Source organism: Osmerus eperlanus, chromosome 21 (assembly GCF_963692335.1).
Source record: "Osmerus eperlanus chromosome 21, fOsmEpe2.1, whole genome shotgun sequence".
In the NCBI taxonomy this organism is placed as follows: Eukaryota; Metazoa; Chordata; class Actinopteri; order Osmeriformes; family Osmeridae; genus Osmerus; species Osmerus eperlanus.
This window is the reverse complement of record NC_085038.1, coordinates 9,522,677-9,546,294: the sequence shown is the minus strand read 5'-3', so window position 1 is coordinate 9,546,294 and position 23,618 is coordinate 9,522,677. Positions and strand designations below refer to the sequence as shown.

Below are 23,618 nucleotides of genomic sequence, written 5' to 3'. Positions count from 1 at the left end.
TCTTTTTTATTTATTTTGTCATTGGCTCATATCTAAACTAGGATTTAACTATACGAAGCAGTCCAGATTCCATAATACGTCAGTCTTTTTCCTTCTGCTCTTCATGTATGTTAACCATATGGTGACTCAAAATAGTAAGGAAACAAACATTAAGGGTTAGTGTACAAATTGGTTCCAATACTTAGTCTTCAATCACTTGACAAAGATTTTCTGAATTGTGTAATTACAGATTTTCAACTTAAACAAGACAAATTGGTCAAATGACATTTTGTGGCATATAATCTACACGACCAATAAGTCAGGAAAAAATAAAAGCACTTGATGGAATACTCATTCAAGTCAATGTTGTGCAGATAATTTTGTAGTGCATCTGCAGGACTGGTGACTTACAGTATGCAGTTTCTTTAACCTGGCCATGGAGCCAACATAGTTTGCTTGATCAGACTGACACTAGAAATAAACAGCAAAACACTATCAAACTGGAACTTGACACAAGGTAATAAGAATGCATTTACATCATGCAAATAAGCCTTCCATGAAATGTCATCTTTAAAACATGAATAACAATGAATTGTTAACATAGCTCTATGTACAATAGACTGTTTTGCATTACTTGTTTTTACAAAGTTTCACTAATTTACTGGATTATCCAGAACTAGGCCATCCTAAATCAGTTGTCCCCCAAGCCGTTTTGGAAAATCCCAAAACATGTCTATAAAGGCATCCATGGTACAAACAAATGTCTAAGAATATTCTTACGATTGTTCATGGAAACATTCCTCAGCTGCTTAAAAGAAATTAGTCACTGGCTGGACTTTGATAATGACAGTGCAATCCAACCATAAACTTGACCTCAGATGTATTAATCTTTAAAATAACTTGCGCATTTCATCTGGTCTGTGAGGTCATGCTGAAGCCATGCTGCTCCAGGTAGGTTCCACAGCAGCTCCATGTGAACTGTTGTACAGGTGTTAAACTAAGGCACGTGAAGAGCTGAGGATTCTCCACAGAGGAGGCCCCAGCAGTCATTGCATGAGGCACTAGGTGAATGATGAGCAGTCCCAATCTCCAAGTCTGTCAAAGAGCCGTCTCAAAGATGACCAGGTTCCCATTAGATGAGCCTGTGTGGCCCCCTCCGTTGGCCATAACTGCACGACTCCTGCTCAGGTAAGCCTGAATGTACAACAGATGTGACATGTCAGCAGTGCTTCACATGGCAAACAAGTGTTTTGACCACAATCTCAGAACCTAAGTTACTGATCAAGTATTCATATGTCTTGTATAACAGCCACCATTGTTCTGTGGAAATGAGAACTCACCTGTTTGGCTGACTGCAGGAGATCAGAAGCCTCCATCTTTCCTGACTGCTGAACCATCTTGTACAAGATGCCGCTGGGGTTCTGGAGCAGGGTGTAGGGCTCATCGTAGGCATGGATCTGACCCGCATCTAAAACCTATCAGTACGCCCAAAGGAAGTCAGTCAACGGAAACTATGGGAGGCGTAATCCGAGGAGCATACACAAATGTACAAATTCATGAAATCAACAAGTGCCTGCGTCTACTTGGCCTCACCAGTATGCGGTCACTGTCTATGATGGTGTTGAGGCGGTGGGCGATGGTGAGCACAGTGCAGTCTCTGAACTTGTCTCGTATCGTTTCCTGGATCAGCGCGTCTGTCCTACAGCACAAGCACACAGACAGGAGACCCAGTCAGGTGACACCTCCTCAGAGCCTACCTACACACGGGAGCTCCTCCACATGCCAGTGAGGAGGTCAGGTGTGTGGGGCCAGGCCGCTGGCTACCTGGGGTCCACGTTGGCTGTGGCCTCATCGATGACGAGGATGCGGTTCTTCCTCAGGATGGCTCGGGCCAGACACACCAGCTGTCTCTGGCCCACGCTGAAGTTGGAGCCCGACTCAGCTAGCACCGTCTCCATCTTGTTGGGGAGCTCTTCCACTGCAGACTTGAGCTGGACCTGGAGAGACAAGACACCCATGGTGTTAACCAGGAGGAGGTCTGCAGTGTGTCATGGTGTGTGTAATACTGTTCTAGGAAGCCAAGCAGCAGTACCTCATCCAGAGCGTTCCACAGGTCTTCATCACTGTGCTGGTCGAAGGGGTCCAGGTTCTTCCTCATGGTGCCAGTAAACAGCACTGGGTCCTGCAGATCATTAGTGGGAACAAACAGGACCTGGTGTGAACAGCTTCATTACAAAACTGAAGCTGAAAGGGATCCAGAGACACCAGACATACATGACAGATAGTGTGCACTACACGTATCCACCAGGACATCATTTAGCCCTCCCAGGGTACCTGAGGAATGATGGACATCTTCTGGCGCAGGTCATGGAGGCCAATCTCAGAGGTCAAAACCCCGTCTATGTAGATCCTGCCCTCAGGCTCTGCCAGGCGGAAGAGAGCAGAGACCAGGGAGCTCTTCCCTGCTCCCGTCCTCCCCACAATGCCAACCTGAGGAACAGCGAGGAGAGGAACAACTTCAGCCATGTTCATCACACCGGCGTGAGGAAAAAGGGCTGTCAGCAGAGGACAAACCTTTTCTTTGGGTCTGATAACAGCCTTCATGTCCTTCAGGACCAGTGGTCCATCTGCGCTGTAGGAGAAGCTGACCCGGTCAAAGTTGATGAGGCCTTGGCTGGGCCAGTCGGGGGGAGGACGCTTCTGGGTTTCCCAGGGTGCTTCGCTCTCCAGCTCGGTGTACTCCAACACTCTCTCAACAGACGTCATCTGAGGAGACAGACTATTATACCAACTACCCTGACCTTAACTACCCTTTCCAGCAGTTCAGTAAATCATAACTCATTTGACCTAGATGTGGATTAAGGTACGACTCAAGAGTTTCCAGTTCAGACAACCTTTGTTGTAGTAAAGCGCTATTCTACCAAAGGGCTAAACCAGTTCTTTTAAAAGCCACGTGAATGCAAGGGTCTCACCATGTTCTCCACCTCAGCGCTCTGTCTCACCCCCCACTGAAACATCCCCATGAGGGTCACAGCGTAGGACAGGGCCAGGCCCACAGCACCGGCCTCCAGCTCTAACAGGAACAACCGTTACACAACACCCCTTCATTAAAACGTAGCTCTACTTGACTATTGGCAGTGTGTTCCCTCTCAGTGTTCTTCTGTCAAGTGTCTCTTACGGTCCCGGAGCAAAATGCAGCCAAAGACGGTGACAGTGACGAAGATGGAGCAGATGGTGTCGAGGCGGATGGCGAACCAGCGAGAGGTGGTCAGGAACAGGAACCAGGCCTCTGAGGAGCACAGGAGACAAGTCAGTCGTGCCATCCATTCTGCAGTCAACAACGCAAGATGACTGAGGAGAAAGGGAGTCAGGTGGCTGAGCGGTTAGAGAATCGGGCTAGTAATCAGAAGGTTGCTGGTTCGATTCCCCGGCAGTGCGAAATTACGTTGTGTCCTTGGGCAAGGCACTTCACCATACTTGCCTCGGGGGAATGTCCCTGTACTTACTGTAAGTCGCTCTGGATAAGAGCGTCTGCTAAATGACTCAAGACGGATTTTCTCGTGTTTATGGTAGACTGTTGGAATGATAGGGGTGGTATTGTAGTTGTATTCATGTCCAACCTGAGTGCAGGTCCTGGTGTGCGTCGAAGGCGTTCTGGAACCTCTCCTCTGCTTTGAAGGCTCGGATCGTCCACAAGCCTTGGAGGGACGAGGACAGGTGGGAAAACACTGGACTCCGAGCTACAGAAGACACGAACAACAACAATGTCTACAGCGAACACAGTTTGAGCAAATACATGGAACACACAAGTGTCCAGGAGCACTTTTTTGAGTGGGGGTTTTCAGTATGTGGCGAGCTTGTGTGCACATGGGTGTGGGAAAACTCACTGGTGGATTCGAGGCGTTTAACGTTCCTGGAAGTCTGTAGGAAGTAGCGTCGCAGGAACAGGAAGGCGAGGACCAGCGGCACCACAGGAATGAGGACCCAGGGTATGACGGAGGCCGCCACGGCGATCACGCCGATGATCTGCAGAAAGCTCTGGCAAAACACAGCACAGGTGGCATATCGGTACATAGCTTCCGTCTTAACAGAGGCTGACTAAGCATATGCCACAGGTTTGGACCACATTGTAGCTCCTTTGTCCCACCCCTTCTGGGACGAGTTCCTTACCTGCCAGAAGTCTGAAAAGGTCCAGGGTAGGGAGGCATCCAGCTGGCCGATGTCCTTGGAGAACCTGTTTAGAACCCTCCCTGAGACGAGAGCAGACCATGAGTTGAAGACTTTAGACTTTCCCTACTTGCTGCTCATTGACACTTTTTGGCAACAACTCTTCTTACGCAGCCAAAGTACATTAAGAAATTCTGTCTGGGCATCTCACCCAACGTTAACATCTTTGCTCACCAATTGGGTTGACGTCAAAGAAGCGCACGTGTGTCCGCAGTATGGCGTTGAACATGCGGTTGTGGAGCGTCTGAGCACATCTCACCAAAACGTTGAAAAGCATAAGACTCCTCACAAAGCCAAAGACGACAGTGGCTCCAGTCAAACCTGAACACAGTTTGGCAAAGTTCTTAACATCATGCCCCAAATAAGACATTGCAAAACAACGTTCCACCCAAATCTCATGTCTTACCTGCATAAATTCCGAGGTAGAAATCTAGGTTCAGCTCTTGGGTAACGTTGTGGCCATTCAGTACGATGGTGGTGTTGGAATTGAGCTTCTCCTGTTCCCCGGCCCTGTAAGAATGTCCACCACAGCACATATCTGAGCATTTTTGACTAAAATACAAAGATGTGGTTGTAGGAAACCCAAGATGTTATTCTCAGAAACCACATTATTTGAAGATAAAGTAGTGACTATGCCATGTCTCTTACCAATATGCCAGCCACCAATCCTGCAGAATATATGTTGCCTGTGCACAAAACAAAAGTACTACATTACAGAACAATCTAGTTCTGTTGTTAACAGGGATTCACATGTTATACAAACTACTACCACCAACTACAATCTCAATTCATTAGCTGCCTCATGTTCACCCTTCCATTTACCATCACACTGAAAGGAGATGCTAGGCGCCATGCCTCGGGCAACAAAGTGTCATTCAATTTTCAACTCAGTGAGATAGAAGGTAATGCTAAGGTAATGCTAAGAGACTTCAGGAAACAGGCTGCGAGGTCAAACGGCGTTCAGTTGAGTGAAGACGACAGCTGCATACCTGAGCCAGGATGAGGACTATGAACACCACGACGAGCAGCAGGACGCTGGCTCCTGCCCTCAGGTACTTCATGTAGAGGCCGATACCTATGGTGCCCTCGGAACTGCTCTCCTCTGACATGTTCTGGACATGCTCAGCCTGTGTGGCACACAGTCCCCAACACCCTCTTAAAAACAAACACCCACATCCAGTCCGAGCTCACGCCGAACACGTAGTCCCAACACTCTTGAAACATACACATCCAGTGTCACAGCTCCAATACATTATGGAGAACTCTTAGGGTGCCTACGTTCAGCATGGCGCATTTCATTGATCAGGAATGTTCTGCATAATAGCTTGGAACTACCGCTTCATGGAAATGGATACAAGTTGAACTTCCATAAACTTTACAAACTGACTTGATATAATCTGGAACATGGGATATTGGATGAATATAAACCAATGCGCTGAACGGAATCTGTATTTAAGGTTTGTGAACACTGCCCTCTTGTGGACAAAATTAGCATGTATAAATCCCAAATTAAAACTATTGGAAGCAGCACTAAAAGGTAAAACTGTGCACCCACCGGCAAATCCTCATCCCCTTCTTTTGCTGAGTGAAGTGAAGATGTTTGGGAGCGCAAAGAATTCTGGGAGAGGGCACGTCTTCGTGGTGACTGGCTGCTGGTCTCCGTCCCTGGTTGCTCCTCCTCTTCCTCATCCTTCTTCAGCAGGGAGGTGAAGTCCAGACCAGAGGACTGCAGCTCATTGTAGGTCCCCCGCGCCACCATGTGACCCTGGCACACACAAATACACATTACGAGTGTATGTTTGTATGTTTTCAATTCAAAGCTAGTAAGGATCGTACCCCTCCAACTGCCGCTTACAAGCGCTGGTACAGGAGGGGCATTTAGAGTATGTACTGAGGCTAAGTAGAAGACAAGTGGAAAAACAACTCAGCTTCCGGATACCGCAGTCAAGAGATAACGTTATTAAATTCTCTTTTCATGTGAAAAATAAAGAACAGTATGTGTGGAATGGAATGCCGTGACACACACCTCTTTCAGGACGAGGATCTGGTTTGCTGCTTTCAGGTACTGCAGCTGGTGAGTCACCAGTATACGAGGTTTATGCTTCAGCAAACCACAGATACACCTGGAAGGACAAGGCACCCCAAAAGACAATCAGTAACCTTTTCTGCCACAATATAGGCAAGTTCCGTCTACATTGTTAAAAACACCCTAAACATACATACTTCGGTGTCCTGTCCAGAAGGATCAAAATTGGTCTAAAAGCTGCTCCTAACTTGCCGATTTAGGAGAAACTCTTAAAAATAGTGGGTGTGTCAGTCCTAATTTTAGGACTCCATTTTTTTTACTCTTAAGAGTATTTCACACAGTTTTAGAGCTAAAACCAGCTCTTAGATCTGTGAAAAGTTAGGGGTCGTCAAGAGGACTCGTAAGTCACCAAGACCAAATCACAAACAGTCCTACAAATGTCTGTTGCTGGCATTTCACCTTGGAACGTAATTTTTTTCAAACATTGAGACAATGAGCTTAAAAAAAACAAAAAAGGATGCAGTCAATTATAGAAACAACTCAGTAACACCGGAGATTAAGGTTGACAACTCTACTCGGCCACAGCACAAGTAGTGTACACGACGAACTTGATATATCTCAGCCATCCGTCAGTAGAACACATCACATTGCATCAAACAATATGCCCTCTGCAGACCCCACATCAACAATTCATATGGCTGCCTTTATGCATATTCGCCATTTGTTTACGAGATGCACATGTAAGAGGCTGACCATTAGCTAAACATGCTTGTTTAATTAGTGACAACCTGCAATTGAACATGGCAACATTTTTTAACGTACATAATTGCAACATAATACCTTGTTCTACAATACTTCTATGATGAGATAATTGACAGAGATCAATACCCTATTAGCCAATCACTGTGGGAAGTTAGTAAGCCAGTTTACATCATCCATGTCAACAAGGTCAACCCTGCCCTTTGTCTTATCTTAAGATTCCTTAGTACAAGTTGACTCTTGTCACTCTTAGCTAAGAACTTTTACTGGTATTTAGGAGAACTTACTGGTAAGTGTGAATACGGCCCCAGAATATTTGCAGTGGAATAATAATAATAATAATAAAGGGGCCCAAAACAAGAGGATCTTATAAATAAAGTGTAAATCAAGGCAGCTTTCCCTCTAAGAATGAATGTTTTCAAAGTATGACAGTAGGAATGTTTCATGATGCTTCCCTTCTTGCTCTGTGCAGAAGGTCACGTAAAACAAAGGGTGGTCCAACTTACATCACAGGAAAAGTGCAGAGCGTGGCGCGCTCCCATTGTCTGAGGTAGCACTACACCCCTTTCCTGATTCTCTCTCCCCCCCAACAAACCCATGCCTCTCTGGGCTGCCTTCAAAGCAGACCTCTTGGGCCTTAATCCAGAACGCTGGTAGGGTTCCCTGCTGGTCACTGAGATCAATCATGAACGCGACAAAGGCCGGTGAGACCGGACCTAGGAACAAGCTAGAACAGACTGATTTATGGTACCTTACTAGAACAATGGTGGTCCAGAACATGCAGTAGCACGACCATGGTACCAATCCCTTCAGTAGAATGTTTTAGTAAACACTTTCAAGTGCTTGCACTTGAAGATACAGTGCATTATCAGGCTCCAGAAAAGTGCTGGATACCATAAATATTGGATTTAAATCAAGCTCCAGGGTCCGGTTCAATGAATCGAGTTTACCAAATAAGCCAGACTTATGTCAGTTAGTCAGACTCATTTCCAGTTCATTTGGTTCCATAAAGCCAGCTCAACGTAGTTCAAACAGTGACTATAGCAACTTAAGCTGTGAAACTAGCCTAGTACGGGGCAGGTTAACGGTCAGGCCTAGCGCGTGTTGTTGCTTTACCAAAAGTTCCTGAAACACTGACCCAATGGGAAAACGATGGTTCACCACAGACTTTCTGGCATGCCTTTATTCATTTACCCCTCAGTTCAATAATTACATTTATAGAAAATCAACTTAAAGAAATAAATGTAATGCATAAACCATGATTTCAGAAGGATACAAACCTAGCTACTTTAAACAAATGGATATGGTAGTTTATAATATCAAATGTTTAGGCTGATGCTATACTCAATCTAAATGATCCCTGTATAATTATCATAGCTACATACAGTAGCCTACAATTGCAAAACAAGCCTAATTCCATCCATCCTCCATTTTCCCGACACAAAAACGTAAAGTTAGGCTACTGGATAATGTGTCAAAAAAGTCCATTTAGACGTGTTCAGAGGGTGCATGTTTTTTTAAATCAATAAAGTCCTATAAAAAAAGACCTCGACCTACGTAGCCTATCCTCCATGTCAATCATGGCGCGTCATTTTATTTTGATAGACGGCGGTGGTGGATGAGGTGTTAGAACGCGGCTTAAAGAAAACGTTCTTCCAGGAAGAAGTCAAATGGTCGTGAACATTGCGTTTTGCCTTGGTGGATCCATGTTCTACCTCTCTGGCTGCTTAAGAATGGCTGCACACACACTTATCTGGGATTGTGTGAACTAGAATTGGTCTTTATGGAACCGCTTTAGCCCCAACTTCCTTGTTAATGCTAATTCAAGTAAGGTTTGGGACTTTAACCCCAGGCCTTTATGGAACTGGCCCCTGGTCAGCTGATAAGGTTTGAAAAGCTACCCTGATAAGATGGTGCAGCTTACAAGAAAGCGTCTTTAAACTTTGGGCTGCATTGTTGTAAATGGGAAACTTGAGACTAGTTTATTTGTATAGTCCAGGTATCAGTTCTGGTGAAGGCTCCTCATCACCATGTGTTGGGGCTTGTCAGTAGGTCAGACTCACTGTTCAAACAGGTGTCTCCCGACCTCTGCATCCACAGCACTCAGAGGGTCATCCAGCAGGTAGATGTCAGCGTCCTGGTACGCAGCCCTGACAAACACAGACACACCATCTCACATCAGGGTTGGTGTGCATTACTGGTGACATCTAGGAGGTGACATCCATAACCTACAGGAACAGAAGGTCTCTCTCCTCCTACCTGGCCAGGTTGACTCGAGCCTTCTGTCCCCCGCTGAGGGTGGCTCCTCGGTCCCCGATCAGAGTCAGGTCTCCGTCTGGCAGCAGCTCCATGTCCTGGACACACAGAACAGGGAACTGAGCAGAGGGCTTCACACAGGTGCTTCACCAGCAGCAGAAGCTACTGTGAGCCATTACAGTTGAGTGGGATGGGGAAGGTCACCAGTCATACGCTATTAACAGTTGCCACACATTTTTTATATACTTTACAGCAAATGCATGCATGGAACAAAGTGCCAAAGGAAGAGACTGTGTAAACAGTTATGAACTCATACGGTCAGTGATTACCCCATACAGATTACTGACACCGTGCGAACCTCAGGAACTGAGCAGGACTACAAGCAGAGTGATTTTCTCTACAATGGCAACTGTTAGAGATGTGGAACGGCAGAATACAGAGTGTGCGAAAGATGACAGTCTACCACCAGTTGAGGAAGTGGATTTATGCTGACCCAAAGGGTTCGTCATTGAATCAAGTAACCCAGCTGGACACCATTGCCACAATCTTCTGAGAAAGGACTGAATGGTCTGTCACTGTAAATAGGGTAGCGATCCCTTTCTTCTGGACAGTTAACATAGCGGATCGGCCCAAATGCACCTCTTTGTACTCTGTAGGTGAAAGAAGTTCTGAAGTGAATTCTCAGGTGCATATAATGTGGTAATTCATTTTATTATCAATTTTTCCCTCTGTTTTCTCCATTTGATCTTATAGGGTGATCTGGACATATGTGAACAGAATCCCGTGTGAAGATGGGCTCAAATGAAAAGCTAAAAGGTGTGCGTTTGTCTCACTCTCTTGAGGGCGCAGGCTCCCAGAACCTTCTCGTACTTCTGGGGGTGGAACTCTTTCCCAAACAGGATGTTGCTTCGGATGGTTCCAGGGAACACCCAGGGCTGCTGGCAAGCGTAGGCCAGCTGACCTCTGACCTTCAGCACCCCCTTGTCATGAGGCAGCTCTCCAAGGATGGAGCTGAGCAAAGACGACTGTTGGAAATGTAGTAAGTGAGCTTGTGCACAAAATAGTTAGTCAGTCACAGATACGAGGGCCCAGTTGACAACAGTAGGCTCCTATGACCTCTGACCTTTCCAGCTCCAACAGGCCCAATGACAGCCAGGAGCTGTTCTGACGTCACTGTGAGGGAGACGTTCAGAAGAGACGGGGCATCCAGACTCTGCAGAAGAAAGACAGTTAAAAACACGGGAACAGTTCAATATTGCATAACACACCAATTCTAAAGAAATCTGAATTGCCCTGTTGAGGTCATCTGCCATAAACGTTCTGTTGAAAACCAACATGCTGGTGCTTGTTCCTCGGATGTGGTAGAGGTTTTTGGAACAAACGCTTATGTCGATGAGTAGGCTTTTCCCTTATGGGCTAATCACTGGGTGCATTGGTTTGATGTTTGGGTTCCCATTCTGAATCGACAAAACTAACTACTCTGAACACTCACCTTGTCCCAGTAGCAGATGAGGTCCTGGACCTCCACAGAGGCCTCCAGCTTGTCCTCCAGAGGGACTTCTAGGCTGCTGCTGGTGCTTCTGATCTCATCCAACAGGAGGAAATTCTGCAGGGGTACATTCACACGGTTCCAATTAACAATGGAATCCATAGTATTATATTATAGCTTTTATAGACATAGAAAACTACAGGGAGGCCTCACAAGCTTGTTGTCCAGTAACCCTGCGTCAGTCTGAACCCGCTAATCTATTTTCCTTATTAAATCACAAATCTGAGTGCAAACAACCCCAGCTATTGTGACCAGGTGATAAAGGTTGTAACTCATAATGACTCAGCAGACTGGGATTCCGGTGAGTGGAAACGTGAAAAATGACCCCGTATGTAATCGAGGTCTTGTGTTTCACATTGGCCGCCACACACTTCTGTCTAAAATTAACCAGGGAGATAACACCTGCGGTAAGTTTTTTTACATGTGCAGGCAAGGCTTGCACAACAACAAGTCTTGGCTTGGATACACATATACTTACTAATTAAATCATGTAGTACACTTTAACCAGACAAATCTTCTTTATAAGCGCTATATTTCAGACATCCACAGTGGGGGGGGGGGGGGAATAACAATTAAATAGGTATCGTCCTCAAGCATTATTTCAGGCGTTTTTAGCTATGTTGGGTCGACATCAGCCATCACATGTAGTTGCCTGCCTTCTCTGTTTGACTTCCAGCAGCCTCGTGCTTCCTCAGACCTCCACCGTACCTGTATCCTGCAAACGCTGACCAGGGCCTCAGAGAGCCTCTCGATGGCGTAGGGGAAGAAGAAGGTGACGGTCAATCTGATGGCGCTGTACAGCCCCACGGCAACAAACACCCGGCTGGCTGAGATGGGGTTCCCCAGGAGAACGTAGACGGTGAAGGTCACAAAGACGATGACCTTACTGGCCGCAAAGAAGGAGGCCATGTTGAGACCTCGCAGGTAGGAGCTGCTCATGATCTTTGAGATTTCCTTTCTGTGGAGACGAGGAGGGAGAGGCTATTAAAAACAGGCCACACTTAACCAAAACACTACGGCAACAATGATTTAGGAATCCTACTCTTGAGGTGGACTCTCTCTTGATGTGATTCTGAAAAACATTTAAACTAAAAATAATAGAAATGAATACTAATTGTACTTTCTCAAACCACTTCTTAAGCCTACTCCCACAGGTATAACCTAACTGACTTCTAAAGAATTTCTTCTAAAGCTCGCTTTCTTTAGAAGAAAGCGAGCTTTCTTTAGAAGAAAGCGAGCTTGAAGAGAGCTTGTCCTCATGTCACCCCTGACTGCTTATCTCCTCATCTTGGCCCTAAGACAAGTTGTAAACAGCAGAAGAGGAACACAGAGGGGGGGGGGGGGGGGCTCCCCACTATTATTACACAGAAGAGCTGTCCAAACAGACCCCTCGGACACCTTCAATTCAGTGGCAGTAACATCCTGTCACTCCGAATGTAGCCAATAAAATTGATAAAACCTATGCAGTTGAGCTTATTATTATTGGGAACCTAAAGCAGGTTGTTATCCCTATGTGATAAGAGGATGACCCAGTGGTTGGGTAGTAGTGTACATTTGACAGAGAGAAGGGGGGGAGGTGGTGTTAGCACGTTGACACCAGGTGCCTCGGGACTCCAGCTTCATTGGTCAACTGGCCATGCGTGGAGTTGATTGGATGTGGATCTTACATTAAACCGTTTTGACAACCATGTACGCAAGATGGCCCTTGCAGATTGAAAGCAGATAAATGGGAGTGATGTCCTTGTGAAGAACATTCATTCATTCTGTACTCATGAACATGAACAGGAACATGAACGCTGTGTCATGCTGCTTGAGAATTAGGGAATGCTACAGTACAATTCCTGGCCGCTTCTGCTTTGTTTACTCAAATGAGAAGTGGCTAAGGCCTGTGGCTAAGATGCATCATGAGACTTTGTAGCATGTAGGTCAAGCAACAGAGTAACATCTTTGAGGTAAAAGTTTCAAATCCTTAAGAAATGTAATAAAACAGAGCCCCTTTTAACATGACACCAGCCAGCCACATAAGTGTGCTGAAGGAGCTATATCTATCTATCTCTATATCTATGTATGTGTATATGAGATATAGCTCGGCTCCTACGTACTTCCACTCAATTTTCATTTTCCTTCAGTACTCCGTCTGGGTCTTCGGTATATTAGTCTGATGTTTCCGATCAACTTTTTACCGGTCCAATCAGCGAACAGAGGGAGTGGCTGAGACTGATGATGTTGAGCGCTAGTTTGAGTTGTATTTCCGTAATGGTGGCGGAGAAAGATGCGAGTGAAGCCATTCAGTCTGTTGTGGCAACGCTGCCGAATATCCAGAAGTTAAAGCCGGAGCAAGAACAATCTTTGCTGAGTTTTCTTGGTGGCCATGATGTTGTGGACCTCCTCCCCCACGGGTTCAAGAAAAGTTAGATTTTCCAGCTATCTCCGTTAGTGGTGAAGGAGTTGGCTAAGGCGAACGCTAGGGATTGGTTATGGCCGATCCAGAGTGGCTCTTGGCAGATCCAATAGTTTTACATTTCAGAGTGGCCCGCCTTCAAGGAAGTTAATGCTTGTCAATGGAGCGAGCCCAGACTCTCTGTACAAATGAAATGTTCGCGAGTCTGGTAGGACCAGGCTATATGAGATAGAGATATCACATATCTCTTTGTTTTCAACATCATTTGATTGTGTTACCTCCTGACTTCATGGACCAGTGCTGAGAAGGGCTTCTCCCACGCGTACATCTTGATGATCCTGATTCCAGACACCACCTCATTCATGGTGCGGATCCTGTTGTCTGTGAGGACAGCGGTTTGACTCCTGTGGTAGAAAAGGCTCATCACTGAACTATTTGCTTGGAGCGCAACTTTGACATTCAATCTTCTGTACTGCTACATGCACTAGAAAACACATGTAATTGAGTTATAGTGTTGAGAAATAACCATTTCAGTGGAAAACAAATATTACAAGACTTTACGATAGTCTTTCATCACTCGTGCTCGGGCTCCCTGTTCAACGGTCTCCCTCAGTCACCTTGCGTGTGCGCGCGGCTACATGTCTTACCTAAACTTAGAGAACAGTCTCCCAAACATCGTCTGCAGTGGCATGAGGAAGACGAGCAAGGCCATTCCAGCGAGGCACGACGGGCCGATCTCCCCCCACAGCAACCAGATGACAGCAGCTGCCTGCAGAGGCCCCACCCACAGGAAATGCAGGAAAAGTGTCACCTGTAACCAGGGAGAAAGGAAGTGGCTCAGCTCACTGGCATTTTGGGGGGAGAACACCCAGTATGTATACATCACAGTACAACCGTTTTGACCAAGTAGTTTGATTGGACATGGGGCCTTCCATGAGGGCTGATATTTAGCACTGACAGCACCGGGACTTTAAACATGCATCACTCCGCTTATATTAACAACCATAAGTCACTGTGCAGGAGTGTGTTTATGTGCTACTTGGCAAAAGTCCACTGGTGGAACGATTTGTTTCCAGAGCCAAATAAATGATAAAAAAGGCTCATCATTCTCTGTTTATTGCCTTGTGAACTAATGAAGCTTGTAGTACTGTTGTGTAAACAGTTACTTGGCCTGTGGCCTCATACCTAGTTGGCCCGCAGCCTCAAACCTACTTGGCCTGTGGCCTCTGACTATGACTGACTGAATGGCAGCCGTGCTGATATTCAGCAGTAACACAGAATCATCCCTCTCGTGTGATATGGTTCACTGAAAGGTTGAGGGAACTACACAGGTGTGAGACTCACAGTAAGTCATCACTTTGTCTGCCAAAGAGAGAAACAGCGAGCAATTACCTAGACCTCCCAACCTTTTCTCAACCTGTTTTTAACAGGTTACTGCCAAGTACCAGACAAAAAAATATTTTCCCTGGGTGTCGACAAACTGATTCCAACAAAACTTGAATGACGTACAGGGATCAACCAGGGATCGAGCCAGGCAGCAGCTTGATTCAGCTTATGCCATTTTAAACCACCCTTGAGTGTGAGAAAGACTGCCAATTTGGGGGGGGGGGGACTTGCTTACTAACTATTTGCACCATACATACAAGGGGAAGCATGCGTCTTCACTCATTCAGACCTACAGATACAACAAGTGCGGCACACAAAGTACCAGAGGGCACAGTTCTGAGTAGTTCAGTGGTTAATGCCAAGGAGCAGTCTGTGTCTTGCAGTTCAAAAGGATGTCTGCACATACCTCGTCAAATCTGTTGACGTCATTCGAAAGGAGATTGACAATTTGGCCCGTGGTGGTCTTTGTCATGGCTGCACTGCTGAGACGGATAGCCTGGGAGGATGGAACATTCATTATAAAAAGGGTTAATCAATCAACTGTGCCGTTATCTTGATCCATACATCAATCCACACTTACATCAGTCAGTCAGCCTGAGTTGTGACTCACCCAGCACAAAAGCCAAATCTTATACGGACCTTCTTGTAGATCATGTGACACATGGCCACTCTGATCTTCATGCCTTCTCTCTGGACGTGATAGTAGTAGAGGTGCTGCGTTACTGTCAGGCAGATGGTGGAGAGGGATATACCTGCAGCATAACCTATCACCTCATACAGTCCATTCATGTCATCTGGGTCATAATGCTCAAAGTACTGGATCAGCTTTCCCAAAAAGACCGGCTGGATCACTTTTATCGTCTCCTGTTGATTGGGGCAAAAGAAAAAGCTGTGATCATGTGGCATCATAATGATGCATATTTTTTTTTTTTTTTTTAAACATACTGCATACTTTCTACAAACCTCAAAAAGGGTGAATAACCCCAATACTGCATAGGTTTTCCAGTAGCCTTTGATGATGACCTTAGTGAGTTTTGGTTTTCGAAGCTCTTTTGCAGAAATCTGCACCTCATGTTCCCAGAGCCTATTGAAGATAAAACTGTCAGCATTACCAAAACTGTTTGAGTGGCAAGAAGTGACTGAACACACAGCTTGTACCACCAGTTATCTTATCAAACACACAACTTTTTTCAAGTGCCAAACCTCTCAAGGTATCTGATACATATTGGTGGAAAAGTCTAATATTGTTGCAGTTAACCATGACAAGTTAGTAATCAAGGATTTCCTCTATCAACAAAACCCCTCTCAGTGCCCTACAGATGTAATAGAACTGAACACAAAGTGTGGTCAGAGTATGTAAATAGATTCAATATATTTCTGGGTTATCAAACCTCTGCATTTCCTCTCCCAATCTCTCAGATCCATCCTCTGGAAGCACTCTGTACATGTCATCTTCCTCAAGCTTCCTCTTGTATCCAATCCGAAATAAAGGATTAAGCCAACTGAGAGAAAACAAAGAGATGTAAAATTTAGTTGATGTAGATAACTTTATATTCAAGAACTGTGCAATAGGATCTTATACCAGCCGTAGGCTATCTTACTTCCAGGACTGTCCTTAAAGCTGTGCTCCGCCACTTCCCGGAACAAATTGTTTTTTTAAGCGGGTTTTGTCTGGCTTTGGCCTCTTCCCAATAATATTAGACCTGTTCACAGCTTTTTGGGTTGTTGTTTTTTCCCGCAGTTTACCACCGTGATTCAAATTAGCTCATGCCGACTTAAACTAAGTTTAGTTTTCATATAACAAGTCATGTTGAATGCAATGTTTAGCGTGTCTCGTTTGGACATGCCGAAGTTATTAGATTGCCGGGAGTCTATTGATACTTACCAGAAGAATACCTGCGAGAAAAGATTAGCTGTTGCCGAAGGATTGTTTTTGGGATCTTTAGGTTCTTTAGGTTCCATGATGTCCTGACTCCAGGGGGGTTTCCAAGTAGCGCTGTCAGGCCTGCAACAGTTATTTTTCCTTCGAAAACTGACAATTCTAAAGCTGTTGTGTAACTTTGATGTACGCACATGTATTACTGCTGTGCGTCAGAAAGACCGCCGTTCCACGTTGCTTGGTGTAATTTCCTACAGCTTGGTCCCAGCACTTGTGCGTGGGGTGCCACTACCCCGTTTGAGCTGTGATAGGCTCGAGGCACTTACCCCTGTGCAACTGGGCGTGTGAAAGCTGATAGTCATAACAGGAAAGAGTATCCTATTGGCTATTGCCTTTATTGGCCACTGAATCATTGATTAAGCATCTGATTGTGTCTGTCAATGGTTATGCCAGTCCATATTACAAACTTACTTGATTTTAGTTTAACTGTAATCCTAACAGTACCAACCATGTGTTACACCTGAAGAGGTCTGTCCTTAACCACAGATCAGTTAACAATAATTAAAGATAATGATTACTTTATTAATTTTATACTGTTTGAAATCAAGACCGTAATCATAATACATATTGGGGGGGACACATCCCCCTCAATATTCATATCTGGTCAAAATGTCCCCCCAATATATTGATATAAAAATATAAATGTGCTACGCTACGACAGGCAACCACGCACGCTGTCTGAAATTATCATATCATTATCATTTGTCCCCCCCAATGTTGACTCCATGGCTATGGCCTTGTTTAAAATGCTCTGAATATAGAAATGTTTGATCGATACCCTGCTATATTAAGCTCATGAGAACATAACCCTTGGTTGTGTCCAGGAGAGAAATATGCTATTAATTATGTTTCTTGTATCATTGATTTACATTTAGACATTTAGTCATTTAGCAGACGCTCTTATCCAGAGCAACTTACAGTAAGTACAAGGACATTCCCCTGAGGCAAGTAGGGTGAAGTGCCTTGCCCAAGGACACACCATCATTTCGCATGGCCGGGGAATCGAACCAGCAACCTTCTGATAACTAGGCCGATTCCCTAACCGCTCAGCCACCTGACGCCTCCGCATTGACCATTATCAGGTGATAATTTACACCTCGTCGATTGATAAACTGTCATTATGCTGTTTTCTTATGCCTGCATAGTCATAAGTTAGTTCTTTGTATGGTGCGACTAGGAAAGGCCTGTGACACTAGTGTAGGTCAGAGGTCACAATATTACCAAAGTGTATAATGCCATGCACCTTTGAACGAGGAAAATAGAAGGAACATCAAGGCCATTTCTAGGAGCCCTATCTAAAGACCTAAACAAAAGCTATCTAGCATGCAGTGTCCTATTTCTGTGCTTGTGAAGGCTATGCTAATCGTCTCGTATCCTCCCGTATTGGATACTATTTAACTCCCTTGATTTCCTGTATTCATTGTCCAGTCTTCTGAGATACTCAACTTGAGTGTATCAGACACCTGCACCTTACATATGGAATAAATACGTTGATTTTGTCCTGAACTTGTACTTAACTATTCCCTTCATTGACTTGGTACTTTCACAGCAACTCTGGGATACTAGAAACCCGAAAATTACACTGTACATGATTAATTTATTATTACATATTATGATCTAAAAGTTAATCTATGTTTTTGATTTATGTAGCAATGTTCTGGATATTTATATCCTTTGCCATGTTTATGTGACTATTTAAACCATTACATGTACCTCATGCAGTGTTCATATACATTATAATTAATTTTTTTAATTAACTTAAGACAATATCAATTAAACCCTACCACACTGTTAGTTGCTGTGCCTGTGTCATGATGATATTTGTGTTTCTCACATTAATGAGCAAATAGGCACCATGAGCACCATCTGGTACATGCTATGGGTAAAGTGCTCTGTGAATCCACTTGGAAGTAGTCAGTTGAGTGCTCCAACCACAGAAAATCATCCCTACTTTTTAAGTATTTGTATTTTACTATTGGCAACACCAAGATTTCTACTTCAAAACCGTGTATCCATACTATTTTAAAGTTTTTGTATATCATTCGGTCTACACTACTCAAAAGATGTTATTTTTAACCCAAACCCTGCATACTCTTCAGTTCCTCTCACTGCCTCACAAAGATAACAAGAAAGCTGTGAGCCTACTGTGAAGGCCCTATGACCCACTCCAAGTTTGGTGAAAGACTCCTCCTTCTAACATGCTACCTTTCACAACTTTACTTTACACATGGACGGGGGAGAGGAGTAGACTTGTACAGGGAAGACAGGGAAAGTGTCTGCCTTTCTCTCATTTTCAGAACACAGAATACATAACAGTATAAGAACAGGATAGACCAAATTGCGCGATTACAAACTGTGAGATTCTACATTAAATAAGATGCTGAGTGTGGTATCAAAATGTCCAAAATATCTGAAATGATTTACCTGTCACATAAAAACTTTTAGATGGAAGAGTGGACTTCGGAGTCTAGACATGTTACTAGTTAAACTAAAAATGTACACTAGTTATTTATTTAGGGATTCCACCCATAATACAGGTAATAAAGTCATGCCAACTACTCTTCAACAAGCTACAAAAGTTACTTGACCAGTCAAAACCTGGCCACACTCATTGCGGCTTATATAAAACCCATAAAGATGTAAAGACTTTTTATTTGTAACAATTTTTTTATATACTTCTCAGTTGGACATAAGGTCGATGATGAGTCATTCCGTGTTCATGATCATTTTGTCGTCCTCTCCTCTAGCTCAGGCCTCTTGGGTGGGATGCTGTACTGTTGCCATGGCTGCAGCCACTCTTTAGTCGATGGAGCCCTGGATTGCTGGGCAACAGCTCCTTCCAAAGCACACCCAGATGACCAAGCTGCACTCAGGAGGTTTGAAGGAGCACACCATGTCTTTACTCTTGGTCTTTGTTTATTGAGTCCCACAGGAACCCTATATTCCTTCCTCAAAACCTTTTGTTGGGGGAAACTCCCTCTCCAGATACATTGACTGACTTCATTCTAATTATTTGATTGTATCTGGAGAAGTACACCTGGAGAAGTATGACAATAGTCCTCAAATATGCTTGTGTTTCTTTAAATGTGAAACTGCAGGTCATGTTCAACAGTTCTTCCGCCAGGTATTATTCAGACCTGTGTCCTCTTCAGTTGATTCAGTTTGATTACTTAAAGAACTCACCGTGTGCTCTATTCTTAAAGAAAATCGTTTATTTGCCAGAAATTAGAGGATAGGTGTGAGGTGTTCTGAACATTTCAAACACCACCATCTCTCCCATAAACAGTAACCTATGTGCATCTACTTGTACACAAAGTTCCCTGCCTGACTGAATGTTAATTTCTCGGACCCTGACTCATGGGTCTAAAGTGTAAACACACAGGAGAAACTAGAGCACATCTCCACAATATGGGGCCTGCCAACTCTCCCACACTCCCCATTCCTCTATATGCCAAACAGCCTCTCAGCCAGAAGCAATATCTAAGGAACCAAACAAGAGTAAGTGAGAAGACTCTTTTAACCTTTGCTGTAAAAGAGCAGTGGCTCTCAGCACCCTCGCTCATTGACCTCAAGGGAACCGAGAGGGTCACACAGGAAGCAGGATGGAAACCCTAGTTTTGATTTTCTAGATGGTGACCTTTTAATAACCAAAGCATTGTGCACATCTCTGTCTCAAGTGTTTTTGACAAATAAAAGAATCTGTATAAATGGACACGACTGTATAAATGAAGCTTGTACAATAGTTTACCCATAATTCTAATTGTAAATACATTTACAATTTAATTAAAAATTAGAACTAGACCTTTTCTTTAACATGGTCCTTTTCACGGATCCTCAGTATTTGAGTTCTGACATTACTTCCCAATCTGTACATGAGCATACTCTAAACAAGGCTCTGTCCAGGGGTCAAGGGCCTCTAAGCAGATTTACTCCTGTTCTGCCACTAGGTGGGTCTCTAATACAATAAATCCATGGCTCAATGTACCACCAGGATAAAAGTGTGTATACCAGTGCATCTCTGCTCTGCAATCCTTTGCAGTCACTGAACTTTGAGTGTTTGTTGAAAGTCTTTGTTCTCCCTGTTCTTTTACATACATATAAAATCTTGTTAGATCCAGTTAGTGACTTTAACGGGAAATTACAACTGAAGAGTGACGTGTTCACAAGTGCGTGTGTGTCAGTGTCCAGAAATGATGTGTATCCTAGGGGTGGGCCCCCAGGTGGAGGTGCATATGCTTGAGCACAGAGCCCTCCCTGTTGAGTGCAAACAAGTCGAGCAGATTTGGAACCACTGACTCACTCTACCCCTCATCCTGGACTGTCTCCTCAGCTAAACAATAGACTCCAGCCAACTTCCCACACTTCTCCATCTACCACAACTGCTACATTTGAGTCTCACTGCCAGCCGGCCCGACATAGTCCTGTCTAGAATAAAAACGACGGGAAAAATGAGCAATATGGCAACAGAAATTGTTGCTTTTCTCCTGACCATATCTGGCTGGATCCTGGTGTCATCTACTCTGCCTATTGACTACTGGAAGGTGTCCTCTGTGGATGGGACTGTCATCACTACGGCAACCTTCTGGTCTAATCTGTGGAAGACGTGCGTCACTGATTCTACGGGAGTTTCTAACTGCAAAGACTTTCCTTCCATGCTGGCACTGGACGGTCAGTTTAAGTAAATTGACTAATTCATTCATTAAGTTATTGTGCGTGATCTTCATGTGTGTAAGTGTGTTAGCATGTGTGTGTTACAGGTGATATATGTGATATGTATGTATGTATGTATGTATGTAATGCAGATGTCATATTGATAACACAATATGTGTGTGTGATGTCTCTGCCTCACATTTAATGTCTTCAGTACCTGATCTCTTGAAATCAATAACTCGCGTGGAAAAAAAGAGCATTGGGAACTTAGTAGCACCAATCCTTTTTCGGCCTAAAGACTACAAGCACCAAAACAAATACTACAAAAGCCAGTATTTGGTGAGGGGGATTCATAAAAAGGCTTTTCTAGTGCCTGTTTGCAAGAAAGTCAAACATTTTCATGGGGTGATGAAACATTCATGAGTGATGACTGACGTTCCCTCCTGCCCCTTACCCCTTCTGTCTCACAAACATGAAACGCACACCCAGCGTACATCCAGGTCTGTCGGGGGCTCATGATTGCGTCCGTGTGCCTGGGCTTCTTTGGGGCCATCCTAGCCCTGGTGGGGATGAAGTGCACCAAGATTGGGGGATCAGAGACCACTAAAGCCAAGCTCACTGGCCTCTCAGGCCTCCACTTCATCCTCAATGGTAAACATTGCTGTGCTTATAGAGAGCGTCTCGAAGTTTAGTGACGTCCAAAATGCATGCGAGCGTCTCATTGGACTCTTGAGGTCATTTTTGGGGAGAGATGTTTGGGTCAGTTAAAGCGTGTGACTTTTAAAGAAGTTTGTGTCTCTGTTCTCTGCAGGCCTCTGCTCTCTGACTGCATGCTCCCTTTATGCACACAGGATCACAACCGAGTTCTTTGACCCACTTTTTGTTGCCCAGAAGTAAGCGTTCCACCTGATGTCAACTCTGCTGATGAACAAGTTCAAACGAATGAAATGGATGAACTCCAATTCAAACATGTTGCTTGTGTCATTTCTCTGCTAGGTTTGAACTGGGGGCAGCGCTCTTCATCGGCTGGGCCGGCTCTGTGTTGTGTGTACTGGGAGGTCTCATTTTCTGTCTCTCACTAACAGAAGGCTTCAGGCAAGCTGTTTTTGAACTGTACTTTACCTCAATGGCTATTCATCATGTGATCTATATCTTTATCCGATTGTCAGATATGAAAATGTTCATTATGAAACCTGACCTTCCATAATTCCTTTCTGCAATTTCATTCAAACTGCGATGAACTTATTTCCAATTGAAAATACCCAGCGACAACTCTTAACATCTTGTCTTGTGATGATAAGGGCAAATGACACATGTACTGTGATAACTGAATGTCACCTTTGTTTGTGTCTGGTATCTGTGTATTTACGTGTAAGTCACCTTGAGTGAGGGGGCACTAAACCTCGAGGGGGTTGGAAGAATTCTTCCATAACAATGACTACGCATGACCTATGTCTGGACATTTCTTTTATAATTGCAGCCCAACACAAACTTGACCTGCATTCAGGGAAAGAGAATAGGGTTTTTGTAAACATAAATAAATGTGTTGTCAATAAAATGTTCATAACTCTCTTTCTTTCTGTCCCCTTTAGCCAGGCAGAGTACTCCTACAGCGGGGCTGCATCATTGGTAAACACACGCAACCAACACAGAAAATCTGGTAACGGTTTCCAGAAAGAGCCGAGGGACACTGCTGAACCCTCCAGACAGTTTGGGAGGAACGCCTACGTCTGACAATGTTTTTAAGATTTTCGGATGAAGAATTGTTCCATAATGTTGGTTTGGCATTTTTATTCTGCCATTTCTCCAATTGTGTGGGTGAAACAGGCAAGCTGTTAAATCAATCAGATTATGTAATATGTCAGTGGGTATCCAGTCAGTGGGCTATAAACAAAATACATCAGATAAGTTTGTTTCCTCGGAGAACAGGAAATTCTGTTTGGCATGGTACACCCTTGCCCGGTCACCTTGTAAAACTGGGAGATGTCCAAGTCTCATGTTGTTGACTGCGTGTGACTCATAAGGGGTCTAATGTTGATCATGACAAGACACAACCGCACAGGTTCATACTGAGGGCGCAGCTCTACTGAACATTTAGTCTCTCACAACCTGTAGTCTATCTGTTTAATGACTGTTTTACAGCAATACTTAGCGTTAGAAGAGACAGTAGACTGACAAAAATCCTTTGTAATTAGTGAACATGAAACATTTCTATAAGACATTCTGTAAATAAACAGTTTCATGTAATACCCTGGAATTGGTGAATGTATCACTTAATTACACACCCTGAAGTTCAGCGCTCCTTCAACAGTCCGTGTTGTTAACCGACAGGGACTCGAGTCTCAGATATCCTCAGGAAAAGAGAGGAAGGAGTTGAGTCAATAGACATCATTGTGCACCATCGGGAAGTTGTCGTACCTTTGCAATATGCCCCGCACTGAAAGAT

The 23,618-nt window shown here is 44.3% G+C and overlaps 2 protein-coding genes across 2 annotated transcripts; one reads left to right on the top strand and one right to left on the bottom strand.

The window, feature by feature from the left end:
• Positions 1–176: 176 nt before the first annotated feature.
• LOC134007760 (ATP-binding cassette sub-family C member 4-like) lies at positions 177–16,762 on the bottom strand. The gene is made up of 31 exons (XM_062447423.1): positions 16,469–16,762; positions 15,975–16,085; positions 15,547–15,667; positions 15,223–15,447; positions 14,990–15,079; positions 13,845–14,008; positions 13,476–13,601; positions 11,505–11,754; positions 10,740–10,853; positions 10,371–10,460; positions 10,081–10,272; positions 9,251–9,345; positions 9,055–9,141; positions 6,233–6,329; positions 5,762–5,971; positions 5,196–5,333; positions 4,855–4,892; positions 4,613–4,716; positions 4,381–4,527; positions 4,150–4,229; positions 3,867–4,017; positions 3,600–3,719; positions 3,158–3,268; positions 2,952–3,052; positions 2,554–2,745; positions 2,314–2,469; positions 2,072–2,161; positions 1,804–1,976; positions 1,573–1,678; positions 1,320–1,454; positions 177–1,173 (listed from the first exon to the last, which is right to left on the bottom strand). Exons 1-31 carry the CDS (start codon positions 16,543–16,545, stop codon positions 1,078–1,080), a joined length of 3,987 nt encoding a protein of 1,328 aa, XP_062303407.1. The 5' UTR covers positions 16,546–16,762; the 3' UTR covers positions 177–1,077.
• A 3,956-nt stretch (positions 16,763–20,718) lies between these two features.
• cldn10a (claudin 10a) lies at positions 20,719–23,367 on the top strand. Its single transcript, XM_062446875.1, has 5 exons — positions 20,719–21,190; positions 21,662–21,823; positions 21,984–22,065; positions 22,169–22,211; positions 22,769–23,367. Exons 1-5 carry the CDS (start codon positions 20,971–20,973, stop codon positions 22,904–22,906), a joined length of 645 nt encoding a protein of 214 aa, XP_062302859.1. The 5' UTR covers positions 20,719–20,970; the 3' UTR covers positions 22,907–23,367.
• Positions 23,368–23,618: the final 251 nt, after the last annotated feature.

Excerpts from the sequence above, each read along its gene's own strand:
- LOC134007760 (XM_062447423.1), bottom strand. The coding sequence starts at position 16,545 with ATGGAACCTAAAGAACCTAAAGATCCCAAAAACAATCCTTCGGCAACA. Across the intron at positions 13,602-13,844 it reads AGACTGTTCTCTAAGTTTAG|GAGTCAAACCGCTGTCCTCA; the intron begins GTAAGACATGTA and ends TTTCTACCACAG. Across the intron at positions 3,720-3,866 it reads TAAACGCCTCGAATCCACCA|CTCGGAGTCCAGTGTTTTCC; the intron begins GTGAGTTTTCCC and ends TGTCTTCTGTAG.
- cldn10a (XM_062446875.1), top strand. The coding sequence starts at position 20,971 with ATGAGCAATATGGCAACAGAAATTGTTGCTTTTCTCCTGACCATATCT. Across the intron at positions 21,824-21,983 it reads CCTCCACTTCATCCTCAATG|GCCTCTGCTCTCTGACTGCA; the intron begins GTAAACATTGCT and ends TGTTCTCTGCAG. Across the intron at positions 22,212-22,768 it reads TCATCGGCTGGGCCGGCTCT|GCAGAGTACTCCTACAGCGG; the intron begins GTGTTGTGTGTA and ends CCCTTTAGCCAG.